Raw genomic sequence first — 23735 nt, forward strand, 5'->3', positions numbered from 1 at the left:
TCAGCTGAGGGTGACAAGGCACCTTGTGATCCGCTAAACCCCCTTTATGTTCTGGATTGGGCCCATCATTGTGATGGCTGAGATCTTCTTCGGGTTGGCTTCGATGCCGCGCTCGGAGACAATGAAGCCGAGCAGCATGCCCCTCAGGACCCCAAAAACACATTTTTTGGGATTGAGTTTGATGCTATTCGCCCGAAGTTTCGCAAAGGTTCGTTCGAGGTCGGCGACAAGATGGTCTGCCCGTTTGGACTTAACTACGATGTCATTGACGTAGGCCTCAACGGTTCACCTGATGAGGTCCCCGAAGCAGTTGAGCATACAGCACTGGTATGTCACCCCTGTGTTCTTCAGACTGAACGGCATGGAAATGTAGCAGAACGATCCAAAGGGGGTGATAAAAGACGTCGCGAGCTGGTTGGATTCTTTCATTGTAATATGGTGGTAGCTAGAGTATGCGTCAAGGAAGCAGAGGGTTTCGCACCCTAAGGTAGAATCGACTATTTGGTCTATGCATGGCAAAGGAAACGGGTCCTTTAGGCATGCCTTGTTGAGGCCCCAGTAATCGACACACATCCTCCATTTCCTGATTTTCTTTCACACAAGAATGGGATTTGCTAACCACTCTGGGTGGTGTACTTCCCTAATGAACCCAGTAGCCAATAGTTTTGCTATCTCTTCGCCAATGGCCCTACATTTTTCCTCGTCGAAGCGGCGCAGGCGTTGCTTCACCGGCTTGGAGCCTCGGTGGATCTTCAAGGTATGCTCGGCGACCTCCCTCGGGATGCCTAGCATATCTGAGGGTTTCCATGCAAAGATATCTTTGTTATCGTAGAGGAAGTCGACGAGCGCGCTTTCCTATTCAGAGGAGAGCGTGGTTCTGATGCAGACTTTTTTGCCCTCAGAGCTGCTAGGGTCCATGAGGACCTCCTTGAACCCTTCCACTGATTCGAACGATCCAGATGACCTCTTTGCGTCGGGCGCTTCCACGACCTCCTCCCTAAGGGTGGTGAGCTCTTTGGAGGTGACGACTACTGTGGCATGGCCGTAGCATTCGACTTCGCACTCGTAAGCACGACGGAAGGAGGTGCCAACGGTGATGACCCCGTGGGGGCCCGGCATCTTCAGCTTGAGGTATGTATAGTTGGGGATGGCCATGAACTTCGCATAGCATGGATGTCTGAGGATGTCATGGAAAGTTCCGGGGAACCCTACCACGTCGAAGGTGAGGGTCTCAGTCCTATAATTGGACTGATCCCCAAAAGTGACGGGCAGATCGATCTACCCTAGCAGTATGGCCTATTTGCTAGGTATGATGCCATGGAAAGGCACTCGGATGGGGTAGAGGTTTGTTTGGTCGATGCCCATCTCGTCAAGTGTCTTGGCGTACATGATGTTGAGGCCGCTGCCTTCGTCCATCAGTACTTTTGTGAGTCGCTTTGGGCCGATGATTGGATCGACAACAAGCGGGTACCTTCTTGGGTGTGGGATGGCATCCAGATGGTCAGTTCGGTTGAAGGTTATGGCGGATTTTGACCATCAAAGGAAGGCAGGCATGACTGGTCCGGCCGTATAGACCTCGCAGCGTGCGACCTTCTGGCGGTGCTTGGAGTCGTAGGCCGCTGATCCTCCGAAGATCATGAGGGTGCCATTCATGTTGGGAAGGCATCGTCCTTCTCCTCTGCGTCATCTATGATGGGGGCAGGTTCCTTCCCCTACGCCCCTTTGTTGAGGCCCCCGGACAAGTATTTGCGCTTGAGGCCGCAATCCCTGTATAGATGCTTGGCCGAGAAAGCATGGTTTGGGCATGGCCCCTCGAGCATTTTCTCAAAGTGGTTCGGAGTGCCCTTTGCGGGCTTCCGGCCACCCTTGCGGTCGACAGTGGCCACGAGCGAGCTATCACGCCGTTGCTTCTTGTTTTTTCTTTTGGCAGGACTGTTGGAGGCGCCTTCGCCGGCGTCCTCATCCCGCCTTGCCTGGCCATCAGAGCGGTCAAAGATGGCTCCGACCGCCTCCTCTCCTGAGGCGTGGTTGGTGGCGATGTCCAGGAGCTCCTTGGTGGTCCACAGGCCCCTTCGCCCCAGCTTGTGAACTAAAGACTTGCAGGTTGTCCCGGATAGGAAGGCTCCTATCACGTCAGCATCGGCAATGTTAGGGAGCTCATTGCACTGCCGGGAGAAGCACCAGATGTACCCGTGGAGGGTTTCATCGGCCTTTTGGCGGCAGTTCTTGAGGTCCCATGGGTTTCTGAGGCATTTGTATGTGCCCTAGAAGTTGCCCACGAAGATCTCCATCAGATCCGCCCAACTTTGAATGGCGTTGGACGGTAGGTGCTCCAACCATGCTCGTGCTGAATTGGCCAAGAATAGTGGGAGATTGCGAATAATGAAATCATCATCACTCGCACCACCGGCTTGACATGTAAGCCAATAGTCTTCGAGCCAAAGCCTAGGGTTTGTTTCCCTAGAATATTTAGGGATGTTGGTTGGTGGTCGGTACCTTAGTGGGAAAGCAGCGTTGAGGATGTGTCGGCCGAAGGCCTGAGGGCCTGGCAGGCTAGGGCTCAGGCTTCAGTCCTCGCCACTGTCATAGCGTTTGCCATGTCGAGGATGGTAGCCATAGTGGGATCCCTCTCCCACGTTGCCATGGGTGCACCTACGGGCGTTGATGGTGCTACGCATATTGCAGTTGTGGCCGAGACGTTGATGTACCAAAACGGTGGTGTGCTGCCTACCGCCTGGCAGTGTCTGGTGAATGGACACATCCTTGGTGGGGCGCACTAAGGGCGTGCACTAGCTGGCATCGAGCTCATGTCGTTGAGACAACGAGCTTTCTACCTACTGCGCCACCGCACCCTCGAGCAACGTGCGAATTTCTTGGTGGGCCCGGCGATCCTCGGACGTCGCTGCCTCCGGAAGGTCGTGTAGCAAGGCCATCGCAGCGGCAATGTTTTGGCTCACCCAAGTGAAGTGAGGAAGGGTCCCGTCATCGGTGAGGATCCTCTAGTGTACAGTGTGGGCCATGGTATGTGCACACCCACCGCTTTTGTGGCGTTCGATCTCACGATTGATGTCCATGTACTCCTGGATGAGCCCTTGTCTGGCCTCATCGATCTCTAGCTTGTGGGCTCTCAGCTGCTCCATCCTCAAGTGAGATGGGGCCGCTGCCTCCCCCCTGGACCTACCATCAGGGTTGCTTGTCGGGGTAGCCTCTTCCCCGGAGATGCTTTCAACGCGCCCCTCGGGAGTTTACGCCATGAAGCATTCCCGGGAAGGATGATGGCTCCCCTACTGGAGTCAGAGCTGGAGGACAATCTTGGCTCCTCCATGAGGAGCCTGTGGAGAGTCTCTGTATCATGTTCAATTGTCCCCACAAACTCGCTGTCCATGGGTGGCTGAACCATGCGTAGTGCCAGAAGGTGGTAAGCGGTTGCCATGGCGTTACGGAGACCGAATAGAAACGCTGCCGAGGCGCTCTGCATGGGGTCTTTTGGAGAGAGGGTGATGTAGCGCGGGGCCTCCCTAGATAACTGGGGTCCAAGGGAGTTGCCAAGCCGACCCTCAAGCCTCTGGTGGCTGAGGCTGACGGAAGGGAGAGACTGCACGGCCGTGTGGGCCAGCGCCAGCTCTCCTCCTAGTGTGATGATGAAATCTAGGTCAGTGAAACACACGTGTGCGCCTGGGACCTAGCTGAATGCATGGGTGGCCATCCAAGGCCTGATTTGGAATGCACAAAGGCCCCTACCTAGCATGCCAACTATCGGTGTTTCGTACAAGCACCGACAAGTAAATTTATAGTGATGCACGTTAGGCCTAGATGGTGCGCTAAAGGACACAAGATTTATACTGGTTCAGGCCGAATGTCCCTACATCCAGTCTATTGATGCTCGTATTATTAGCACCGAAAAATGGTTCATAGTAGGGGGTACAAATGGTCGAGAGAGGGACTAGTCCCAAGTCTCTGATAGAAGGGTCGAAAGGATGTCAAGAGCTTGGTAGTAGCTTGACTGTGTGTGATGTGTGTTGTGTTGTTAAAAGTTGGTCCCTTTGTTGGAGGAAGCACATCCCCTTTTATAGACGAAGGGGACAGCTTTACAAGTGAGAGGGCAAGGGTGCGTACGCTACCTAGCCATGTTGTTCATGTCTACCAAGCCTTGTTGTCCATTCCAGCAGGAGTGAGAGAATGATAAGCGCCTACAATACTGTCGAGGCCACTGTAGAATGTCAGGATGGCTACAGAGTACTGCCCCACGTAGGGTATGGACTCTGGTATAGTGGTTTTGACTTATAAGCCTTGCCCAGCCTTGCTCCATATGCCTTCTAGTTCCTATGAGTCCCCATCGGAGGGATGCGGGGTCGGGGTCCAAAGTGGCACTGTGGGCAAGGCCTTTTGATTGGAGAGGACATCCAGAGGTCGAAGCGAGCGCTCCGATCTGGTGGACCCGAGTGGCTGTGAAGCGGGCGCTGCTTCCTTGGGACCATAACGTGGTGACAGCACATCCGTCATTTGTGGAGGACGCGAGTCCTTTCCTGGACCGTAGTGGTTGTCGTATGTCTACGTCGGGTTCCGTGTCCGAGGGCTGAAGGCGGTGCCAACAACTCCATAGGGCGAAGAGCACACGCCCGCAACACTATTTAGGCTCTGCTATGCCTAGAAGCATCTAAAGCACCCATCCCATCGTTCCCTGGTAGTACTTTTCCTGCCGGGGTGCAGGGTATGGTTCTTGAAGCCGCGGTTGACCCAAACGTCTTGTCCTACTCTGTTCCTATCATCGTGAGGGGGCGGGAAGAGGTTGATAGGCCAGACAAGCCAGTCTTTGGATATCGGACGAGGCGGAGTCCATCCCTAAGCCCTCGGGCGAGGTGGAGCTGGCCCTTAACCCTTGGGAGAGACTGAGCCCAACCCTCGGGGGTTGGGCGAGGAGGAGTCTAGCCCTCAGCCCTCGGGCGAGGCAGAGCTAGCCCTTATCCCTTGGGAGAGACCGAGCCTAGCCCTCGGGGGTCGAGCAAGGCGGTGCTAGCCCGAGGGCATCGAGCGAGGTGGAACCAAACTCCCATCATTCAGGCAAGGAAAGCAGCGGCGTCCTTGTCCGTCTGGGAGTTTTTAACGTTCGATGGTTATTGGTTCCACCTCTTGGAGTACCCTAGTGTTAGGTCTCTGATAGTGTGGATCGAGACTAAGCTCCTAGCCAAATAGTAAAGCGAGCTCGCTGACTTCCTATGTGCAAATTGCGATGTCTTTGTGTGGAAGCTCTCTAACATGTCGTGCATACCAAGGGAGGTCATCAAGCACACACTACGTGTCGTCTCAGGCTCAAAGCCCACCAAGCAATGCTTGCATCGCTTTGACGATGAAAGGCACAGGGCCATAGGCGAGGAGATCTCCAAACATCTAGCAGCCGGATTCATCAAAGAGGTATACCACTATGACTAGCTAGCTAATCCTATTCTTGTTAAAAAGAAGAATGGGAAGTGGGGAATGTGTGTTGACTATACTGGCCTCAACAAGACATGCCCAAAGGATCACTTCCCTTTACCACGCATAGATCAGATAGTCGACTCCACCTCAGGTTGTGAAATCCTCTCCTTCCTGGATGCCTACTCAGGCTACCACCAGATCGCAATGAAAGAGTCCGACCAGGTCGTGACTTCATTCATCACCTCATATGGTTTGTACTATTATGTAACCATGCCTTTCGGTCCGAGGAACGCTGGTGCCACCTATCAACGGTGCATGCAGCGATGCTTCACTGACTAAATCAACCTACCCGACCAACCTGACTAGGTCAAGCGGCTAAAACCAATAATCGCCATCTATGTAGATGACATAGTAGTGAAAGCAGCTCAAGCTAGCAACCTAGTCGCAAACTTGGCCGCAACATTCATGAACCTCCGAAGGTTCAACGTCAAATTGAATCCCAAAAAATATGTTTTTGGGGTCCCGAAGGGGAAGCTACTCAGATACAACGTGTCTGAGCGTGGTATGAAAGCCAACCCCAAAAAAATTGTGGCCATCTCCAACATGGGCCTGATACGCAATGTCAAGGGTGTACAAAGGCTCATCGGCTATTTGGCCGCTCCAAGCCGATTCATCTCCTAACTAGGCAAATGGGGGAATGCTTCTCTACAGACTTCTCAAAAAGACAAATGCATTTGTCTAGACAAAGGAGGCACAGCAGGCTTTGGAAAGCCTCAAAGTATCACTGACGTTGGCACCAATCCTCATCGCTCCTGAATAGGGAGAATCCCTCCTCTACGTTATGGCAAGCAACCACGTTGTGAGTGCTACCCTCATTGTTGAGAGGGAAGAGCTAGGACACCCCCTGAAGGTCCAACTTCTCGAGTGTCGTCTCGGTCTTCGCCAAGTGGGCCTTCATCACATCAAGTTTTTGCTTAGAATCAACCGCCCACTCGACTGCACACATCTCTATTGCCTGTGCTCCCATTGCCTCGGCCGCCCAGTCTTGGGACTCACGGCGAGTAGACTCTAGCTGGTGCCTAAGCTCATCGACCCACTGTGACACCACTGCTTCTTGCTCCATCCAACCGTGCTCCTCCCAGAGAAACCAGGACTTGCGGATCGACATCATCTTGAGTCCTGCTAACCCTTGGCCACTGTCAAACAAGTGCAGGTTAGTCACACTAAAAAATTTGACTATGAGGACAAAAGGAAGCATGAATACATACACAGACAAAAGCGGCAGAACCCTGAAGCCCCGACCGGCTAACGACGAGCCGACTAGATGAGGATCACTCAGGGGTTGCGACCCATGCCCCTTCGCATCAACCGAGGAAGGAGGCAGACCAGCCAGTCCCCGATCGGCCCATGAACGGCCGTGACCGCCAGCTCATGGCGAAACCATCGGAGCAACTGGCGGGGCATCTCCCCATTGGGGGTCGCACACATGCGTCGACCCCGGAGATGCAGGGGAATGATCATGCCCCCCCCCCCCCGCCGACCAATCGACGTGCTCCGCCACACTCAGAGCAGGGGGCCATGAAGTTGATGATGCCTCCGAAGGACGTGGTGACCGCACCCGCTTCGCCTCTCATTCGAGGACGACATCTTCACTTGCGGTGTGCTTCCTCGACTCAGGAACATCGCCACGCACTTCCAAACCATGCTCGCCGCTGACGGGCGCAGCCATGGGCTTATGGTGCTCCACCAAGGTCATAGCAATGCCCCTATTGATGAGTACATCACTCCTTTGGATATACCCACTAATCCTCTAACCATCATGCAAGGTCCAATGACCCGGGCTCGAATGCGTCAACTCAATTTAGAGGTGAGCTCGTTCTTAAGCGATCCTTTTTATACTTATGAGAATAGACTAATACCTAATGATGTTATCTTGCTTAGGAACATTGGAGAGAGTCATGAAGGACTTAGAGGACATGGTGGAGGCAAAGATGACCAGCAAGCATGTCCAATAGGAACCGGAGGCCCGGTCCAACACAATTTCGAGTCTGCCTCGGCCTCCAGGACCAGTCTGTCTTAAACTGGTCACCCAGGATGCATCCGGACTCCGTTTTTGACAATCCACATATGGATGGAAAGATAATTTGATAAGGAAGCCAATCCAAGTGATCTCACGTCAAAAGCTCTTAGAAATCAATGGTAATTGTCAAAACAAGTCAGCGTCCAGAATCTACCAGGGTGCTACGACATCGTCTTTTGGTCCGTTGGACCGTGTATCGTGTTTGGGCCCATTAGGGGCATGTCCAGGGGTCTTGCACAACCCTAGAGTCTTCATAAACAGCCACTGCCCCTCCATTAGGGTTTAGGTTTTGCTTAGATTATTCTGTCAAGAACAGTTTCACCGTTCATCAGTTTGTGAGACCCCAACTTTAAGAGATTAATCATTCATCTGTAATTTGGTTGTGTTCTTTCTTGTTCTTGCTTGTGTTCTTCATTGTGCAGGCAGGGATTAGCCTTCTTGGTGAGGTCAACCTGGTCTGAGACTCAATTGATAACCAGAGGAGCTATGGTGCTAAGATTGCAGGGTTTGATCTTTCGATCTGAAGCTGGATCGGTGTGTCATTCTTCGCCACAACGATAGTTACCACCACCTACCGGAAGATCAGGATCCCTGTTCCCATTACCTATCTTCCTCATCCTCCGAGGAACTCGTGTCATCACCCATTTCCATGGGCTCCACTGACTCGAGCTCCGCCTCCATGTCGCTCCGGCTCTCGCCACCATGAACCCGCTGGTTGATCTCCTTCTCCTTATCAAACCTCATCTAGGCCTTCTCGGCTTTCTTCTTCTTCTTGGCAAGCACAGCCCCTCTCTAGGTAGCTTGCCAAATTGTGCCTTCTAGCCCTCTTAGAAGATGCGGATGGGATTTATAGCCTGTGAGTCCCTTCAAAATGGGCAACTCAAAATCAATCAAAACATCAAAACAAGAAGGAAAAGGTCATGGGAAAAAACATACCAAATTGGATAGCTTCATGGCATGGAGGGGTCCGAGCATCCCTTCAAGGGAGTCTTCATCCCTCAACTGTAGCACTCGATCGAGATGACTCTAGACTTCATCCTTTGACAACTCCTTTGGCAACACATGGTCGGGATCCATTAGGCTAGAGTATTACCACATTGGCTGCATTCTCTCCACCAATGGGGTGACCCAAAGACCCACAACCCATCAAGCCCATGCTGCATGAGCCTCCAAAGCTCCATCTCGATAATCTCTAGCTTGTTCTATCAACGGGCGAGACCCCACGACTAGCTTTCCCTCCTCTCTAGCCTCTTCCCGGTGAACATTGGGAATGGCGCCTCCACCGAGATCCTAATGTAGAACCACACACCATGCCACCCCTAGTTGGAGTTATAGGGGGAGTACATGGGGTAGGGGACCAACATCTTTAGCCTCTTCTATAGGGCAAACCCCCCAACCGGTGTGATTCTAGGCAACTTCCCCTCAGACAGGGCTTGACCGCTGAAAATCCGATGGAAGAGGTCCACGTGTGGCTCCATCCGGAGGAAGGCCTCGTAGACCATGACAAAGCCGGCGATGTGCAATACCCTAGTCGGGTTGAGGTGCTACAACTCCAGGCCCCACTCATTGATGAGCCCGTGTAGGAACCAATGCATGAGATACCTAAGCCCACGCTCATGGAAGGCAAGGAAGGAGATAACCTCATTGGCTTAGGGTTGCGGAACAACCTCCCCCAACATAGGAGCCCTCCAATGCGCCACCTCCTTCGATGGGAGCAGTCCCTTCTCAGCGAAGGTGGCTAGAACCTCCTCATCCACATTAGAAGGCCTCCAGTTTGACATCGCACCTCGAATTCATGAATGAATATGTGAGTTTTTCCTCTCCCTCGCTCTTCCCTCCTCTATCCTAGAAACCACCGCGGCACACGAACAGGCTTGACAAAAAGAAGGAAGGAGAAATATCAACGGTTGAAGAAAGGCAAAACAACGGGAGGAAAACCCTCTCCCTTCCACCTATTTAATGTGGAAAGGTGTGTGGCAAGACGTGGCCCTGGTTGATGGGGCGCGGCCTGCCCGACGAAACATCGCCTAGCTAACGGGACGTAGCCTAGGTGGGGCCACCACTACCGCAACCTAGGCATGGGAAACAAGGAGCAACCACACACAAATGACCCTCCGCCTTCTCAGGCAAAGTTTAGAGGGACCCACCGATGGAAACTCCATCGAGGAGAGGCCAACGGGTTACCTGAGTCAATCGAATGGCTTGGGCGGCTACTGAGAGATAGGTAAGGAGTAGTGGGATGCCCCATTCAGGTTATGCCGACCCCATCATGAACAATGGACATGGATCCCACTGGACATATCCGATAGGAGCTCCCCAGACCCGTCACTTGAGCCATCAAGGTAACTTTACCAACCCCCATTCTACTTTCCTAGTGCATGAGCATTCATTCATCCATTCTCATGCATGCATTTATCCATACATCGAAGCATTGCATATGCAATTGTTGCATCACAACGCTTCACGTCGCATCATGAAGCGGTAGTCATCTCATTCGATATGAGCGATGACCGACTGAGGTTCGAAGGCCAGCCCACGAAGGGCACAAGGCCACCTCACATCAAATAGAGCTAGGGGAGAAAACACAGATGAGCACCAGTGGCCTTCGCCCAATCCACTGAGAAGCAAATATGGTCATCTCAACCTCCTCGTTCGATCCTAACCTCGAGCCATGCCCATAGAATCTCCATCGAGGGGAGGCCAGTGGGCCACCTGAGTCAGTCTTTGGAACAGTGAGTCTGTAGCCCCAAAAAAGAGTACCAAGGTACTCAGCCTACGACCAACTCCCTAGTCAGTCATAGACTTAGGGGCTACACCCACCAGGTGTGCTCGTGCGCACCAGGGGCTACACCCACCAGGTGTGCTCGTGCGCACCAGGTGCGCATCAGGATCAGTTCCAGCAGCAGCAGCCAAACACTTAGCAGTAGCTTCTTGATTTCATGAAGCATGTCCTTACGACTACAGGGATTGCTCCTTACCAGCCCATGTTGTAGCTTGTTTCGACTACTACCACCACCCCAATGCTCTAGCTATACAACCCAGTGGGCTTCAGAGTCAGGGACAACCGGCTACATAGTTTGCTTCGCCCGCCCAATAGATTTCATAGTGGTTTGCTTCACCAAGGACCGAGCAGACTCAGGGTTTCACTCCTATAGTCACCGGCTTCACTCCTACTCAGTTAGAGTCTGTGTTAGTGATAGATACTCTAGTCTCCTAGAGCTTGGGTGTTACTTTTAGTAAGCTAACAGGATAGCCTACACCCCTAGAGTTCCAAGTCCTTGCCCTACCACAGTCGCTCTGGTCATAGGGACTACTGAGATGATCTCATCTTCTATTGCTTCATTAGAGCCGCCTCCGATAGCCATTCCTACACTCGAGGCTTCAGTGATAGAGACAGCGGCAGTTGTGGCTCCACTTCCTATAGAGACACCTTCTGAGCCACAGGGTCAGGCTACTACCATAGCTTCAGAGTCTCCACAGGCTGACCCAGCTACCGAGTCCACCGAACAGACCCAGACCGCTTCACCTACACTTCTAGTGATAGAGGGTCCGCTTGAGTCTGCTCTAGAGGGTCCGACCGCTCAGAGTTTAGGGTTCGAGGATGATGCAGCATAGTTTTAGATCTCTCACCGCACCTCAGCGCCTGACTCGTCTGCTCCTACCCCGTCGTCTGACCCTTAGGTTTTCGTGCTTGACGCCAAAGGGAAAGAGGGAGCGAGTATGTTAGACTTAGGGGGAGCATATGAGATGGACTCGTTCTTTTGTGTGTGATACTTCATGCATTCATGTTTACTTTCATGCATTGTGTTATATGTGATATATGTGTGATTGTGAGACTTATGTGACATGTGTGCTCTCTACTTTGATATATATATATATTTCATGTCTCTTGGTTATGCTCATTTGCTTTGCTTTCGCGTTAAACTCCGATTCAAATGAGCTTTATATTTCGTACTCATGTTTAATTCATATCTTTTGAGTACATGTTGTTGGCTTGGTTTGTATAAGCATGGCTAACCTCTTTTGTTCTTATTGTCAAATTACTTATATGAACCAAGCATGTTAAAAACCTCACCCATCTCTTATACACATACTCGAGGTAGTGTTGTCATCAATCACCAAAAAGGGGGAGATTGAAAGCATCTAGGCCCCTAGTTGGGTTTCGGCGGTTAATGACAACACGAGATTACTGTGACTAACGTGTATTTTGCAGAGGTAATTTGAGTTAGGTCATGGTAATAATGATTAATTGGGTAATTATAGTTTTCATGCCCCTGTCGATGTAAATCATTTCAGTTTTTAAAGGATAGACGACAAGGTTAAGGATGGACTAGTTCTAAGTGTCGTTTGGCATTAGAGAGACACTTAGAGTAGTTTAGGATTTTATTTTTCCTTTGGCCATACTATTAAGGGGGTATGAACTAGTAGCTTGACCTAGGTGAGTCTAATGGTTTATGTGTGGTGCACACTTGTCAAACTTTGCACTAGGTAGCTCAGGGACAGCCCAAAGATCAGTTGGAGTCAACCTCATTCACAAAGGATTTTGAATTGGAAGTGAATGGAGGGAAAATTTGATGACCGGGCGCTGGAGTTTTATCGACCGGATGATGAGGCGCTGGGTCCGGTCAGTATTGGCGCCTGCACAGCCAAGGTCTGAGACAACCGGACGCTAGGTAGTTTTTGGAACCGGACGTGCCGCTAGCCATATCTGTAGCAGTGGGGTCATGGTTCTATGTAGGATCGGACGCTGAGCAGTAAACGACCGGACTCTGGGTTTGCAGTGTCCGGTCCACATCAGTAAGGTACCAGAGGAGAACTTCAATGACCGGACACGTCAGGTGGGTCTTGACTGGACGCTGGTCGGCGTTAGGTCACTCCAACGGCTATTTCTGATAGGGTCGCGCAGTGTAGCTACGTTGTACTGACTGGCGTGTCTGGTCACGTGGACCTACGCGTCCGATCACCTCGTGTAATGCTGAGTTGGACAGTAACGGTCATGTTTTGAATGGGGAAGTATAAATACTTCTCCAACTCGTCCAACTTAGCTCTCTTGCGATTTGGTTCAGCTGAGAAACATCTTTGAAGTGCAAGGTAGTGCAAGAGTCTAGTGGGGTGATTGAGATTTAAGAATCCAAGATTAAGGACCTCATTAGTGCATAGAGAGCAGCAAGTATGCATCCACCTTTCTCATTAGGCTTGTCTTGATCAAGTGAGAGCTTGTGCTTGTTACTCTGGGTGATCGCCCGCTCGGTGGTGATTGAAAGCTTGGTAATCATCCAGCGGAGCTTGTGGATGACCTAAGTCATGGTGTGAGCGGTTGTGGGCGATTCACCACGACAGAGTGTCGAAGAATCAACTCGTAGAGAGCACTTGATCCTTGCGCGGATCAAGGGAAAGCTACACCCTTGCGCGGGTACTCCAACGAGGACTAGTGGGGAGTGGCGACTCTCCGATACCTCAGAAAAACATCGCCGCGTTGCTCTCCCTCTCTTTAGTTTGAGCATTTACATTTGAGCAATTCAATTCATGTCTTTACAATCTTAGAACTGCCATGCTAGAGTAGGATTAGAATCTAGGGTACAAAACTTTTGTGCAGTAGAACAATAGAAATACTTGTAGGCGTGAGGTGGTGAAATGGGCTAAGTGTCGGACTTAATTATTGCAAGAAATTTAGAATTAGCTCAATTCATCCCTCTCCTTTTGGACATCTTGATCCTCTCAGCCACCACCACCGCCGGGTTAGGGTTCGAGCGAGGGCAAGAGAGAGGAGGAGTGCGGGAGAGTGAGACTGAGGAGACGACGGAGGTAACCGAGCCATTTACTTGAGGAACGGAAGATGGACGGATATGGTCCAGCGTATGCCACGTAAGCCTGCGAGCAGGCCCAAGCATTCAGCGGGTGTGGAGCAGTGGCATATTTCAACATATGCGAAAATTGTAATGGCGTGCTTCGGGGTAGAAGAACAGTAATGGCAAATCTTAGAATTTTAAGAATTATAATGGCACGAAAAAAAACTAAAAAGGAAAACCCCCGCGTGCGAACGGCATCTGGCACAAAAGGAAACCTCCCTCCCAATCAGCTCCAGGCGATCTCGACGCCGCCATCACCCGTGCAAACGCAGGCGGAAGAGCAGGGGGGCAGCACACTGCATCCCGCCTTCCCCTATCGTCGTCCCAGTCGTGCGGCGGGAGATCGGGACCCAGCGCGACCTGACCGCCCGAAAGTCGTGAGGGTAGAGCAACGGCCTCCCTGGTTGCGCTCCTCAGCACGCTCCCGCCCGCGTCGCGAGGAACTGAGCCGGCGCGGCGACCGCAACAACCTCGGTGAGCACCAGCGACTTCTGCTTCCTGAGTGTAGACGCTCAAGCCGTCGCGCGCGCCTCCCCTTGCCACTGCCGCCGGCGCCCTGCGTCCCCGCTGTGATTATGCGTGTCATGCGTGCGGCCCTCGCTGTGATGATGCGGGTTATGCTTGCGGCCCTCAACGTCGCGCTCTGCCCCTCACCGTTGCGCTCAGCCCTCGCGGCGGTGCGCGCGCTCGGCGGCTGCCTGCAGTCAGCCAGTGAATTCCTGCAGCCAGTCAGTAAAATTATTTCTAAATTCCTGCAGCCAGCCAGCGACTCGTTGTTAATCCTGTCCTTGCAACCGGGGATGCGGCTGATTAGCAATCTGACTTCTCCGGCCTTGGTCCTGCAGTCGTTCAGCATGTGATGATTGAGTTAGTTTTGGTTTTTCTTGAGAAAATCAGGGCAGGGGAAGGGTGCGGCATAGCCTCGGCCTACTGGCTTGGGTCTGGCTGAGTGGAGTGTTCATAGACCTGACTCATTCCTGGATGTGCACCTTCTCCTCCCGTTTGTCTCATGCAGGATCTCGTGTACAACACCTGACATTAGGTGCCTGGCAGTCAGTTCGATCCAAAACTCCCGGTGTTCAGGTCATTTCGCCGTGTACTGATCAGGTCATTTCGCCGTGCACTGTTACATAGTCTCAAACTCAATTTTGCTGTAGTTAATTACTGTCAGCTTTTGTTTTAGGTAATGCAAACTAATTTGGTCATGCAGGTCTCTGACGGTTTATGATTTCATCCTAAATGAATCATAGGCCCCGTTCACTTCGGTGAAAAAACAGGTCAAAATACTGTTAGCTAATTCGTTGTGAGAGAAAACACTGTTCCGGCTGAAAAAAGAAGCTGAAAACTACGGATTATAAAAGATGTGAACAGTCCGATAGTAGTTTGAAGAAGGGGCAGTTCCCTTTTAGAGTAGTTTCGGACTTCAGATGTGAATGAGTCATTTCATCCTTTCCAGTTGCATCCAATTAGTATCATAGTAACTGTAGTTTGAGATTTCCGAGTGGGAAGAAGAAGGGTAGTTCCCTTTCAAAGTAGTTTCAAACTTCAAATGTGATAAATGAGTTATTTCACATTTTCAGTCATTAATTATCTTGGTAAATTTCAGTTTTCTCTTCGTCACAATCACAACTAAAAAGACTAACGTGGAGACCATCGTCGTGCGACATATGTCGGGTCGTCGGTCTGCCGCGCGCCCCTGCGATCCCGCTCAGCGCCGGTAGGTGGGACCGCCCCTGCGATCCCGCTCTGCGCCGGCAGGTGGTTCCAAATACGTTGATCGGGGCTTCTCTATGGCATACGATCCGTGGCTCCAGCAACCGCCCTCGCGAGACCTCGCCCTCTCCCTCACGCCACCATCGCCGGCACAGCCGCCTCCTGCTCGCGCCGCCGACGCGCCGGTTCCTAGAGTTGCTCCGTCGCCCCGACGCCGTCGGACGCCGCCGCCTCCACGATCTGAGCATCGCCTGGAAAAGGTAACCTCGCTTGCCTCCTTCCTTTCCATTTCTCGGGAGGCACAAAACCCTAGCAGGATTCTCACCATGTATTCTCTCGGTCTCGCTGCGGTGATCGTGAAGCAGCAGGAGGATTCGTACGAGGAGGTCGGGATACGGCACGGTGAAGGACCTGACGCTGGAGCTGGTGAGCAGAGGGCATGGCAAGGGTCCAACGCTGCCGTCCTCGACGGCGTTGTCACTCCCAGGTGAGGTTCGCTCTTGCTATCCTTTTCGTTTATCTCGACTCCCTCCCCTCCCTCCTGTGATCCCGAACTCTTCTCTTACGAGCCCGCGGGTAGAGTGGAACATTAGAATTCCCATGGTTTGAGTCGTTGTACGAGTCAGGATCTGTGATTAGGGTGTTCTGCAGATGCGATTTAGGGCGTTAAGGGTGTTTTGCGGATGCGGTTTATTATAACTTTACGGCAATAGAGTTTTCCTACTGGCTTATCCTTAGTCCTCATTGTTATACTGAAGGTCTCAGTCCAATAGTCTGAAGTCTGAACTTCTCTCCTAATCTTCAGCTGATATACTTAACATGCCATTCTGATTGTAGCTAAGGAAGTTAGCTAAATATGGTCTTATGTGTTTAGAATTTCAGGTTGAGATGTCTTATATCTAACTGCAGACATCAACTAGGTGTGGTATTAGCTAAATATGGTCGTACGTTGTTGAATTTGCTTTTTTGGTGTTACTGCCACTTGTGAAACACCATCGCAAAGTTGAACTTGGAGACACTTGGTAGGCTTTTAATTGAAGGCCAATTTGCAGATTTTATTTCAGATATAGCACAATAAACTGGCTAATTTATATATCATGCAACAGACTGACGTAGATATAGGTCAACCAAGAAAAGCATGAAACACGAGAGATGGTCAGTGCATTACTAATGTGGATGTAATTCATTCTGATGACATTCTTGTGTCAACAGAAGCTATTAGTTTGCTTTCAAGTAATGTTACTTTTATTCTTGAGATATACTGAACTTGTTTACTTATCAGTTGGAACTAGGACAGCTTCTGATTCTGGCATAGGAAAAGCCGTGAAGCTGCTAGGAAAAGCCGTCTAAGAAAGAAGGTAGTTTCATCTACCTGATGGTAGATAGTATTTTCCTTGTGCATGAGGACTGTATTTAGTTTCTGTTTTCTGTCTCTATGTTGAACAACTTGAGAATAGCAGGCTGAAACTTAGCCAATTGGAGCAGGAGCTCCGGCATGCTCGCCAACAGGTATGGTCGTCATGTACTCGTGTTTTTTTGGATTCGACAAATCTGAGTTATCACCTTTGAATGATTTTATGGTAGCTATGTTTGTTCTAAAAAAAAAGTTCAGAAACCCTGCCCTTGTGTCCAAAGAGAAGAGATCACATTATTATGAAAAACGTGATGATGTTACAACATATTACGAGAATCCATCATCAACGAAACTACTGATTATATATTATATTTATTAACAATATATTGTTGATATAATCAGTTGTTTCATCACAAACTAGATAGTGTTAGCTATTATGCCTCACCAGAAACAAGCTGCTACCATCCAGTAGTGGATTGCGTCTACAGTCTGATTGTCGTATTCTTATATAGAGTTGACAATGGGAGGACCCTTTTTACTTGGTTACTTCTATTCAAACTTGTCCTTGTTATGCTTTTTGGAGCAACAAGAACGGAAGCCAACCTCAAGCGACTGGCAGTCAGGGGCCTGCAACAGCCAGCCGCCTGCACTAATAGGTTAGTGTTGGACAATCCAACCACTGAGTCACGGACAGCAATAGCATCTCTAATGTGTAGCTAGGTGATCTACCTTTTCCAGATTTGAGCATTCAAACTCTGATTAGCATTAGCATCTAGAAATAGAAATAATCAGTGAGAAATTGTTATTTGTCGACTTCTGTGATCAGATCTTAAAAGTCTTGCAGCATTTATCCTACATCAATTCTTAGCCTGTTTGTTTCGTCGTAAACGATCGTGGATTATTTACTGCTGGCTGGTTTGGCTAGTTTGGTGTGAGAGAAAAATACTGCTCCAGCTTATAATCCACGATCGTATACGATCGTATAAGCCCAGCCGAACAGGCTGTCTATCTAAAGATATAGAGTGTTGTCTGAAGGAGCTGTAGTCAAGCTGCATTTTCAAAGTTTTTTTAACTTCCTGTTGACCAGCAAAGAGTTTCATGAATAATAGTTGCATTTGTTTTCCATTTTCCAAATTTCCTGAACTTCCTGGTCTATATACATTTTTAGGTCATGCATTTTCAATGTAATTCAAATAGGATATATGGTATTCATTTATTCATATAATTTAGAGTTTCCTAGATTCACATAGTTCAAAGTTTACTAGCAAGGTGTCACGGCGTTGTGGCTATTTTCCCGTTGCAACGCACGAGCATGTTCCCTCTGTGGAGGTAATGGATATCGGAGATTTATTCCTACCGATATAAAACATTATCTTAGATGCATCACAGAAAGGTCTATACAATAGAGTTTGTGAGCCTACGATGACGCGCTCTCCGTGACTACGTTAATTTCACGAAGTTTGCTTTTTTTATTAAATGTCACTTTAACATCGGTATTTAGTTTCACAGTATTATTATCTTATCATCTTATCGTGCTATTATGTTTTTAATACAAAAGTTTAGTTGTCCCATAGCAACGCACGAGCACGAGCCTAGTAAAGAATAAGGACAAGGATCCATAATAGTCCATTTGTAAAAGAACGCAATTCTAGCATGAACTAACTATAAAAATTTTTATTAATATTTATAATATCAAATAAGTATCATTAAATTTGTTATGAGATATATTTTTATACTATATTTATTTGGCATCATAAATATTAATATTTTTATTTATATATTTAGTCAAAACTTTAGATATGTTAACCAATATATATATATATATATATATATATATATATATATATAGGGAGAGGCTATTCAGTAGCCGGCTACAAAAATAAGTTATTCTGTAGCCACCTCCATTTACTATAATTTTATATACTAATTTACCATAATGTCAATACATATTTACGATAGTTGGGTTACTATAACACATGGGGATATTTACCATAACGTTATATTAAACCACTTAGTAAGGAGTTACTATAATCTCGTAAAATAACATAGTAATTATCGTAACTCAAAGTGGCTACAGAATAAGTTATTCTGTAGCCAGCTACAGGATAGTAGTTATATAGAACTACTATCCTGTATATATATAGAACTACTATCCTGTAGCTATATAGAACTACTATCCTGTAGCTGGCTACAGAATAACTTATTCTGTAGCCACTTTGAGTTACGATAATTACTATGTTATTTTACGAGATTATAGTAACTCCTTACTAAGTGGTTTAATATAACGTTATGGTAAATATCCTCATGTGTTATAGTAACCCAACTATCGTAAATATGTATTTATATTATGGTAAATTAGTATATAAAATTATAGTAAATGGAGGTGGCTACAGAAGGTCGTCGTGACTCGCCACTCAGGACGGAACCCATAACCTCCGGCCGCACTGCGCCTCGGAGGCCGCCGGGCCGGCGCTCAGTCGGCTCATCGTTGTCGCGTTCTCCCCCGCACCCAAACACGGCAGGTGTTCGCACCAGATCGTCCACTGCTGTGCGCACCGGCGCATCTGCGCTGCGTTCGAACGGTAATTTCTTCGAACAGCTGACATGCACGTCCTTTCCGAATTCTTGTCTGTAGCTTGCCCACATGCAAGATGCAGAGATGTTTGCACACGATTTTTACACTTAGCAAACAATCAGCCTGTATTTTATTCCATTCTTGGGGAGATACAAATAAATGTTGGTACACTTTGGGATTCTGCGTCTGCACAAAAGAATCTTTACTAGCATTTAGCAAGTTCGTCTCAGTCAAAAATCAGGTCGCCGGTTGCGTAGATGTTGTAGAAGACGGTGGCGCTGAAGTAGAGCGCCGCCGTGAGGGTGAGGAAGGCCTGGAAGGACCCTAGCCACTGGACGAAGTAGCCGGTCCCGATGGTGCTAACTATGGCAGCCACCGTCCCTATGCCGTTCGTCATCCCTGTTCACGCATCAGAAGATATGTCAGATACAAAGCCTGAGCACTGCACTGATGAGGAGTGGAAGTTTACATACCGTGCAAGGATCCAGCGTATTTGGGAGCAATGTCCTGCTCGAATAAACAAGGAAAACACATTCAGTCAATTCAGAGAACAGATGGGCCAAACTAACACTTAAGAGTTCAGAAACTGGAACATTGTTCATGGAGTTGAGGTGGTATGATCACTGATCAGGCCACGAAGGAAAGGAAACATTACCTGTATATTGCAAAAGTATCCGGCTTGGCTAAAAGAACTCAAGCTCAGGGCAATGGTCATGAGAACTGCAGCAACTGATGGAGTTTGGGCAAACCTTAAGCATAGCAATGACACGCAAGGCCCCATAAAACCAATGGACTGCAGCAAAATAAAATCTGTGATGAGTGCTTTGTTTCAGGTTGTGCAAGTGATCAGTCTATTCTATGAGCAGAGCAAGGCCACAGCAAATCTCAGGCAATGCTTTTTACCTGCATAATTTTCCGAACTGGACCAATAGGGAAACCAGATTTGATCAGGAAATCTGCAGAGGCTCCTGCAACATAACCGGACATAGCCATGACTGCCCAAGGTATGGCGCTGAACCATGCTGCTTGTTTTAGATTGACGTTATAAACCTGTTGTAGGATTATGGTTAGAAACAGCTTAGAGTTCTGAGTGGTACAAATTAAAATGCCTTTGATAACATACCGTTTTGAAGTAAACAGGCATCCACGACAATAGGACAAAATAGCCCTGCATGGTATTTTGAATTTTCCATTTGTTAAAATTAGTACACGATACAATATGACCGAATTGCCATTTTTTTTGCTAATAGATCATCCTTACCCAGTTGTTGACCACATTGGCCAAAGTGATGGCCAAGAATTCAGTCTTTGAGAACAATTCCCTTAGGGATGGGAATTTACTGCCTTGGACTTTAGATCCAGTTCTTCCAGCTAGAATTAGTTGCAGCTCAGACTTGCTTATAGTACGGCTGTCAAGAGGATCGCTTTCTACATTTAACATCCATACAGAGAGCCACAAGTAACCAAGTGATGCGAAGAAGACAAATGTTCCCGAGAGGCCTATGTATGACATGATGATCGGTGTTGCTAGGAAGCTTATGACATTTCCAAGATGGAATCCACCCATGGAAATGCCAACAGCAGTGGCACGCTCATGTGTTGGGAACCACCTGTTTCATGTTCAATGTGAGATAAATCACAAACTGAAATCTTGTTCAATTACATAGGCATAAAATAGAGGGCAGTTGTTTCATTTTATATACTTTGTAGCAACTAGAATTTATATCAGTAAAAAAGAATGCAGGCAGAGAGTCCAGAAACTATGGTAAAGAGATGATGAAGGCTTGTATGTGCACTTGAAAGAATGGGTCTAGACTACAATAAACAGATTTAATTTAAACCCCAATTAGACATTCGTAATTTCTTTTCTGACTAGTTCTTTTAAGCTTCAGAGGTTAATGTTTCTTAAGCAAGGCTACCGAAAAAACGTCAATTATGAGCAAATTCAATGAGTGAAAATTGTTACTCACTTTGGTAAGAAGGTGCTCATTGTCGGAAATGCAACACCTTCTGCAAGGCCAAAGAGTGCACGTACAGCAAGCAACATGATGGTGGAGTGGGAGGCGGCCCAAGGAGTGAGAATTGTAGCCAAGGACCAGAGTGCAGCAGCACCTGCCATCACCTTCTTCCCGCCATATTTGTCTGCCAAAGCTCCTCCAACCATGGATGAGAAAACATATCCCCATAAAAACGATGACTGCAGAAATGGTGAGAATATTTAACCTCAGTGAATCAGCTTAATAGCAAGATAGCTGTGCTTGTTCAGAGCTATAGTCATGCATTGGGCATTTGGGCTTAATGATTTGAGTCTTCAGCAAATTAAAACTTATATTGAGCTTCAGGGCATACGCCACATGCAGCTTTTAGTTGACTGTTTCTATTATTTATCTTTTTCTTCTTCTTTTTTGCAGTACAATCTTCCTGTTCCTCGTCACCAGGTAAAATTTGACCCCCAATAACATGGACATTTCCAATAGCCCAATCATCGAATCTGAATCCTGTCTGTATCAGGAAACTTTGATGCCAATCAAGTTGCAGACCCTTCAGTACATAATTTTGGATTGCTCCAAAGAAAAGGCCTTGACTTTACCTATGCATTTGTATTCTGAAGACTAATACTACAAGCAAAGTATCTAGTATTGCTTGTTATCGCTCCTGATAAGCAGCAAAGGCAAACATCAGTTCCTATTCTCAAATTTATCGTGTTCTGGTGACGTTTTGGTAACTTGGAGCTGCTCTGCGTGGCACACGACAAGCACAAGACAGTATGAAGCTGGCAGAAAAAAAAAAATCATTGCAGTTCCGCGTGCTTCCAAAACGTATTGCTTCAGTCGTTTTCTCATGGCGTCCGGCGTTAACGTGACGATGCAGGGTTGACTTTGTTGAGCCATGGCCATGAACAGATCGTTCAAGACAACACATTTTGTTGCTCAGCGACAGGCAGCAAATGTGTTGCTTAATTTCTTGAGAAAAAAAAGGGGCCTTTGCTTCACTTCTACTTTTCGCCAATGCACGGAGATGAAAGAGGGAGAGGGAGAGGGAGAGGAGAGAAGGCTGTGGTAGGTGATCCACCTGGACGATGCCGACGAAGGAGCTGGACCATCCGTACTGCGCGGAGAGCGGCACGACGGCGACGGACATGACGACTCGGTCGGCGTTGCAGAGCAGCATGATGGCCGCCACCAGCGCCACCACCTTGGCGCGCTCGGGGAACGCCGCCGGCACGGGCTGAACGGCGCTGCTGGCCACGGCGGCGGCGCCGGCGGCGGGGCGGACCCCGTCGAAGCTCGCGCTGCACATGGCGAGGACCTCCCGCCCGCCGCCCCGCCTGATGATCCTCGGTCCATCGCCGCCGAGCAAGCCGAGACCGCCGCCACCACTAATGACGACGCTGCCCCTCCCGCTGCTGCTGGCGCAGCCACCGTCGACGCCGAGCGCCAGGGACGGGGAACGTACGCGCAGCGTTCCCGAGACGCCGGCTGCCCCGGCAGCCCTCGTGGATCTGTAACTGACCGGGCTCACGGCGGACGTCACGGACACACACGACCTGACCGACGCCATGGTTGGTCAAGCTTGATCCAACAACCCGCGCGTGGGAGAAGCCGAGCCCGACACACGGCAAGCAGCAAAGCAGCGGCTGCCTGGCTAGCTCTGCCTCTCAGTCTCAGAGGAGCACGGCAGGGGTCGACAAGAGCGTCGCGCGGCGAGCCAGGCCCATGGCAGTGCGGGGGCGAGCGAGCGGCGTGCGCGGGCGCGGTTGACCGGCGGTTGGGTTGGTTGGTGGGTTAAATTAGGACCACCTCGCGGGGTGACGACTGGCGAGGGTGTCGAGCCGAGGGCGGTAGGTGGCACTGCGGCAGCAGGCAGATCGGAGCGGAGGAGGAGACAAGGGAAGGGAGAGCGTGGCCGGCTTGGCAGTCACGTGGCTTAAATCGGCGAGGAGCCGTTTGGTTGGTTCTGGCAAAATGGCAGTGTTGTTAGCGGTGTCGCCGTCGCCGTGTCGGGCTGGTGTTGTGGTTCCTGAGCGGAAGGACCCCGGGAAGGGTCAAGAATTGCGGGGGCGCCGTGCCGGCGACCGGCGGGAACCGCACCTACCACGGCTCGCCAGATTCGCCACCTACCCGGCCACGGCGAAAGCCAGACGATGGCTTGACGCGCTCGGACCCCGGCAGAGAATGAGCCTGCGCCGGGACCCGGAAGGCAGCAACGCAGAGACTAGCGACTCGTTGACGTTTCTGGGCCGTGACATGGTGCGCGCGCGGCTGTCGTTTCGCCTTGTGATCAGCGGCACCAGAGTCCCGGGTGTTAGTTGGCGCCTTGGCGGCCCTGGACGCCGACGACCATGACCATCCTGATCACCAGTCATTAGTTTGGTGGCGCCAACACGCCGTGACACAAGTGCAGCTATGCTCGCGCCCGAAACCTATCTAGACCATTGGGGGTCTCTTACTCAGCTAGGGATTGTATCGAGTATTTTCTCTTGGCACGTACTAGCACACACCAACCCCGTCTTCCTGAACCGGCCTCGTCGTCGTCGCCACTCGCCCGTCCTTGTCTCCTCCAGTACATTCGCACTGACCACTGTATTTCCTCTGATGGAAAATATAAAATTCATTTATGTTTATATATATATATGTCAAGCTTTTTGTAGCTTTACTAGTAGCTATGGACAAACCCAACGCGGGTAGTCGAATATGTTAGCCCCACCTCTACGTAGACTTTAGATGATTTAAGGCTATTGTCCTCTCA

At 49.5% G+C, this 23735-nt stretch overlaps 3 protein-coding genes and 1 long non-coding RNA gene across 4 annotated transcripts; 2 read left to right on the forward strand and 2 right to left on the reverse strand.

Moving 5' to 3' along the window:
• Positions 1–855: 855 nt before the first annotated feature.
• LOC136515764 (uncharacterized) lies at positions 856–8239 on the reverse strand. The gene is made up of 2 exons (XM_066509267.1): positions 8100–8239; positions 856–1237 (listed from the first exon to the last, which is right to left on the reverse strand). Exons 1-2 carry the CDS (start codon positions 8237–8239, stop codon positions 856–858), a joined length of 522 nt encoding a protein of 173 aa, XP_066365364.1.
• A 5224-nt stretch (positions 8240–13463) lies between these two features.
• Positions 13464–16931, forward strand: LOC136515765 (uncharacterized). Its single transcript, XM_066509268.1, has 4 exons — positions 13464–13818; positions 14951–15317; positions 15423–15544; positions 16340–16931. The coding sequence occupies exons 1-4, from the start codon at positions 13464–13466 to the stop codon at positions 16405–16407; spliced, it is 912 nt and encodes a 303-aa protein (XP_066365365.1). The 3' UTR covers positions 16408–16931.
• Positions 16932–19050: 2119 nt separating this feature from the next.
• On the reverse strand, positions 19051–23338 carry LOC136517429 (probable anion transporter 2, chloroplastic). Its single transcript, XM_066510989.1, has 8 exons — positions 22059–23338; positions 20957–21183; positions 20248–20596; positions 20110–20154; positions 19890–20036; positions 19642–19779; positions 19460–19493; positions 19051–19385 (listed from the first exon to the last, which is right to left on the reverse strand). The coding sequence occupies exons 1-8, from the start codon at positions 22545–22547 to the stop codon at positions 19213–19215; spliced, it is 1602 nt and encodes a 533-aa protein (XP_066367086.1). The 5' UTR covers positions 22548–23338; the 3' UTR covers positions 19051–19212.
• On the forward strand, positions 21056–22049 carry LOC136517430 (uncharacterized). The gene is made up of 3 exons (XR_010774265.1): positions 21056–21194; positions 21398–21424; positions 21498–22049. It is a non-coding gene; the product is annotated as an uncharacterized lncRNA (long non-coding RNA).
• Positions 23339–23735: the final 397 nt, after the last annotated feature.

Source organism: Miscanthus floridulus, chromosome 17 (assembly GCF_019320115.1).
Source record: "Miscanthus floridulus cultivar M001 chromosome 17, ASM1932011v1, whole genome shotgun sequence".
Taxonomy (NCBI): domain Eukaryota; kingdom Viridiplantae; phylum Streptophyta; class Magnoliopsida; order Poales; family Poaceae; genus Miscanthus; species Miscanthus floridulus.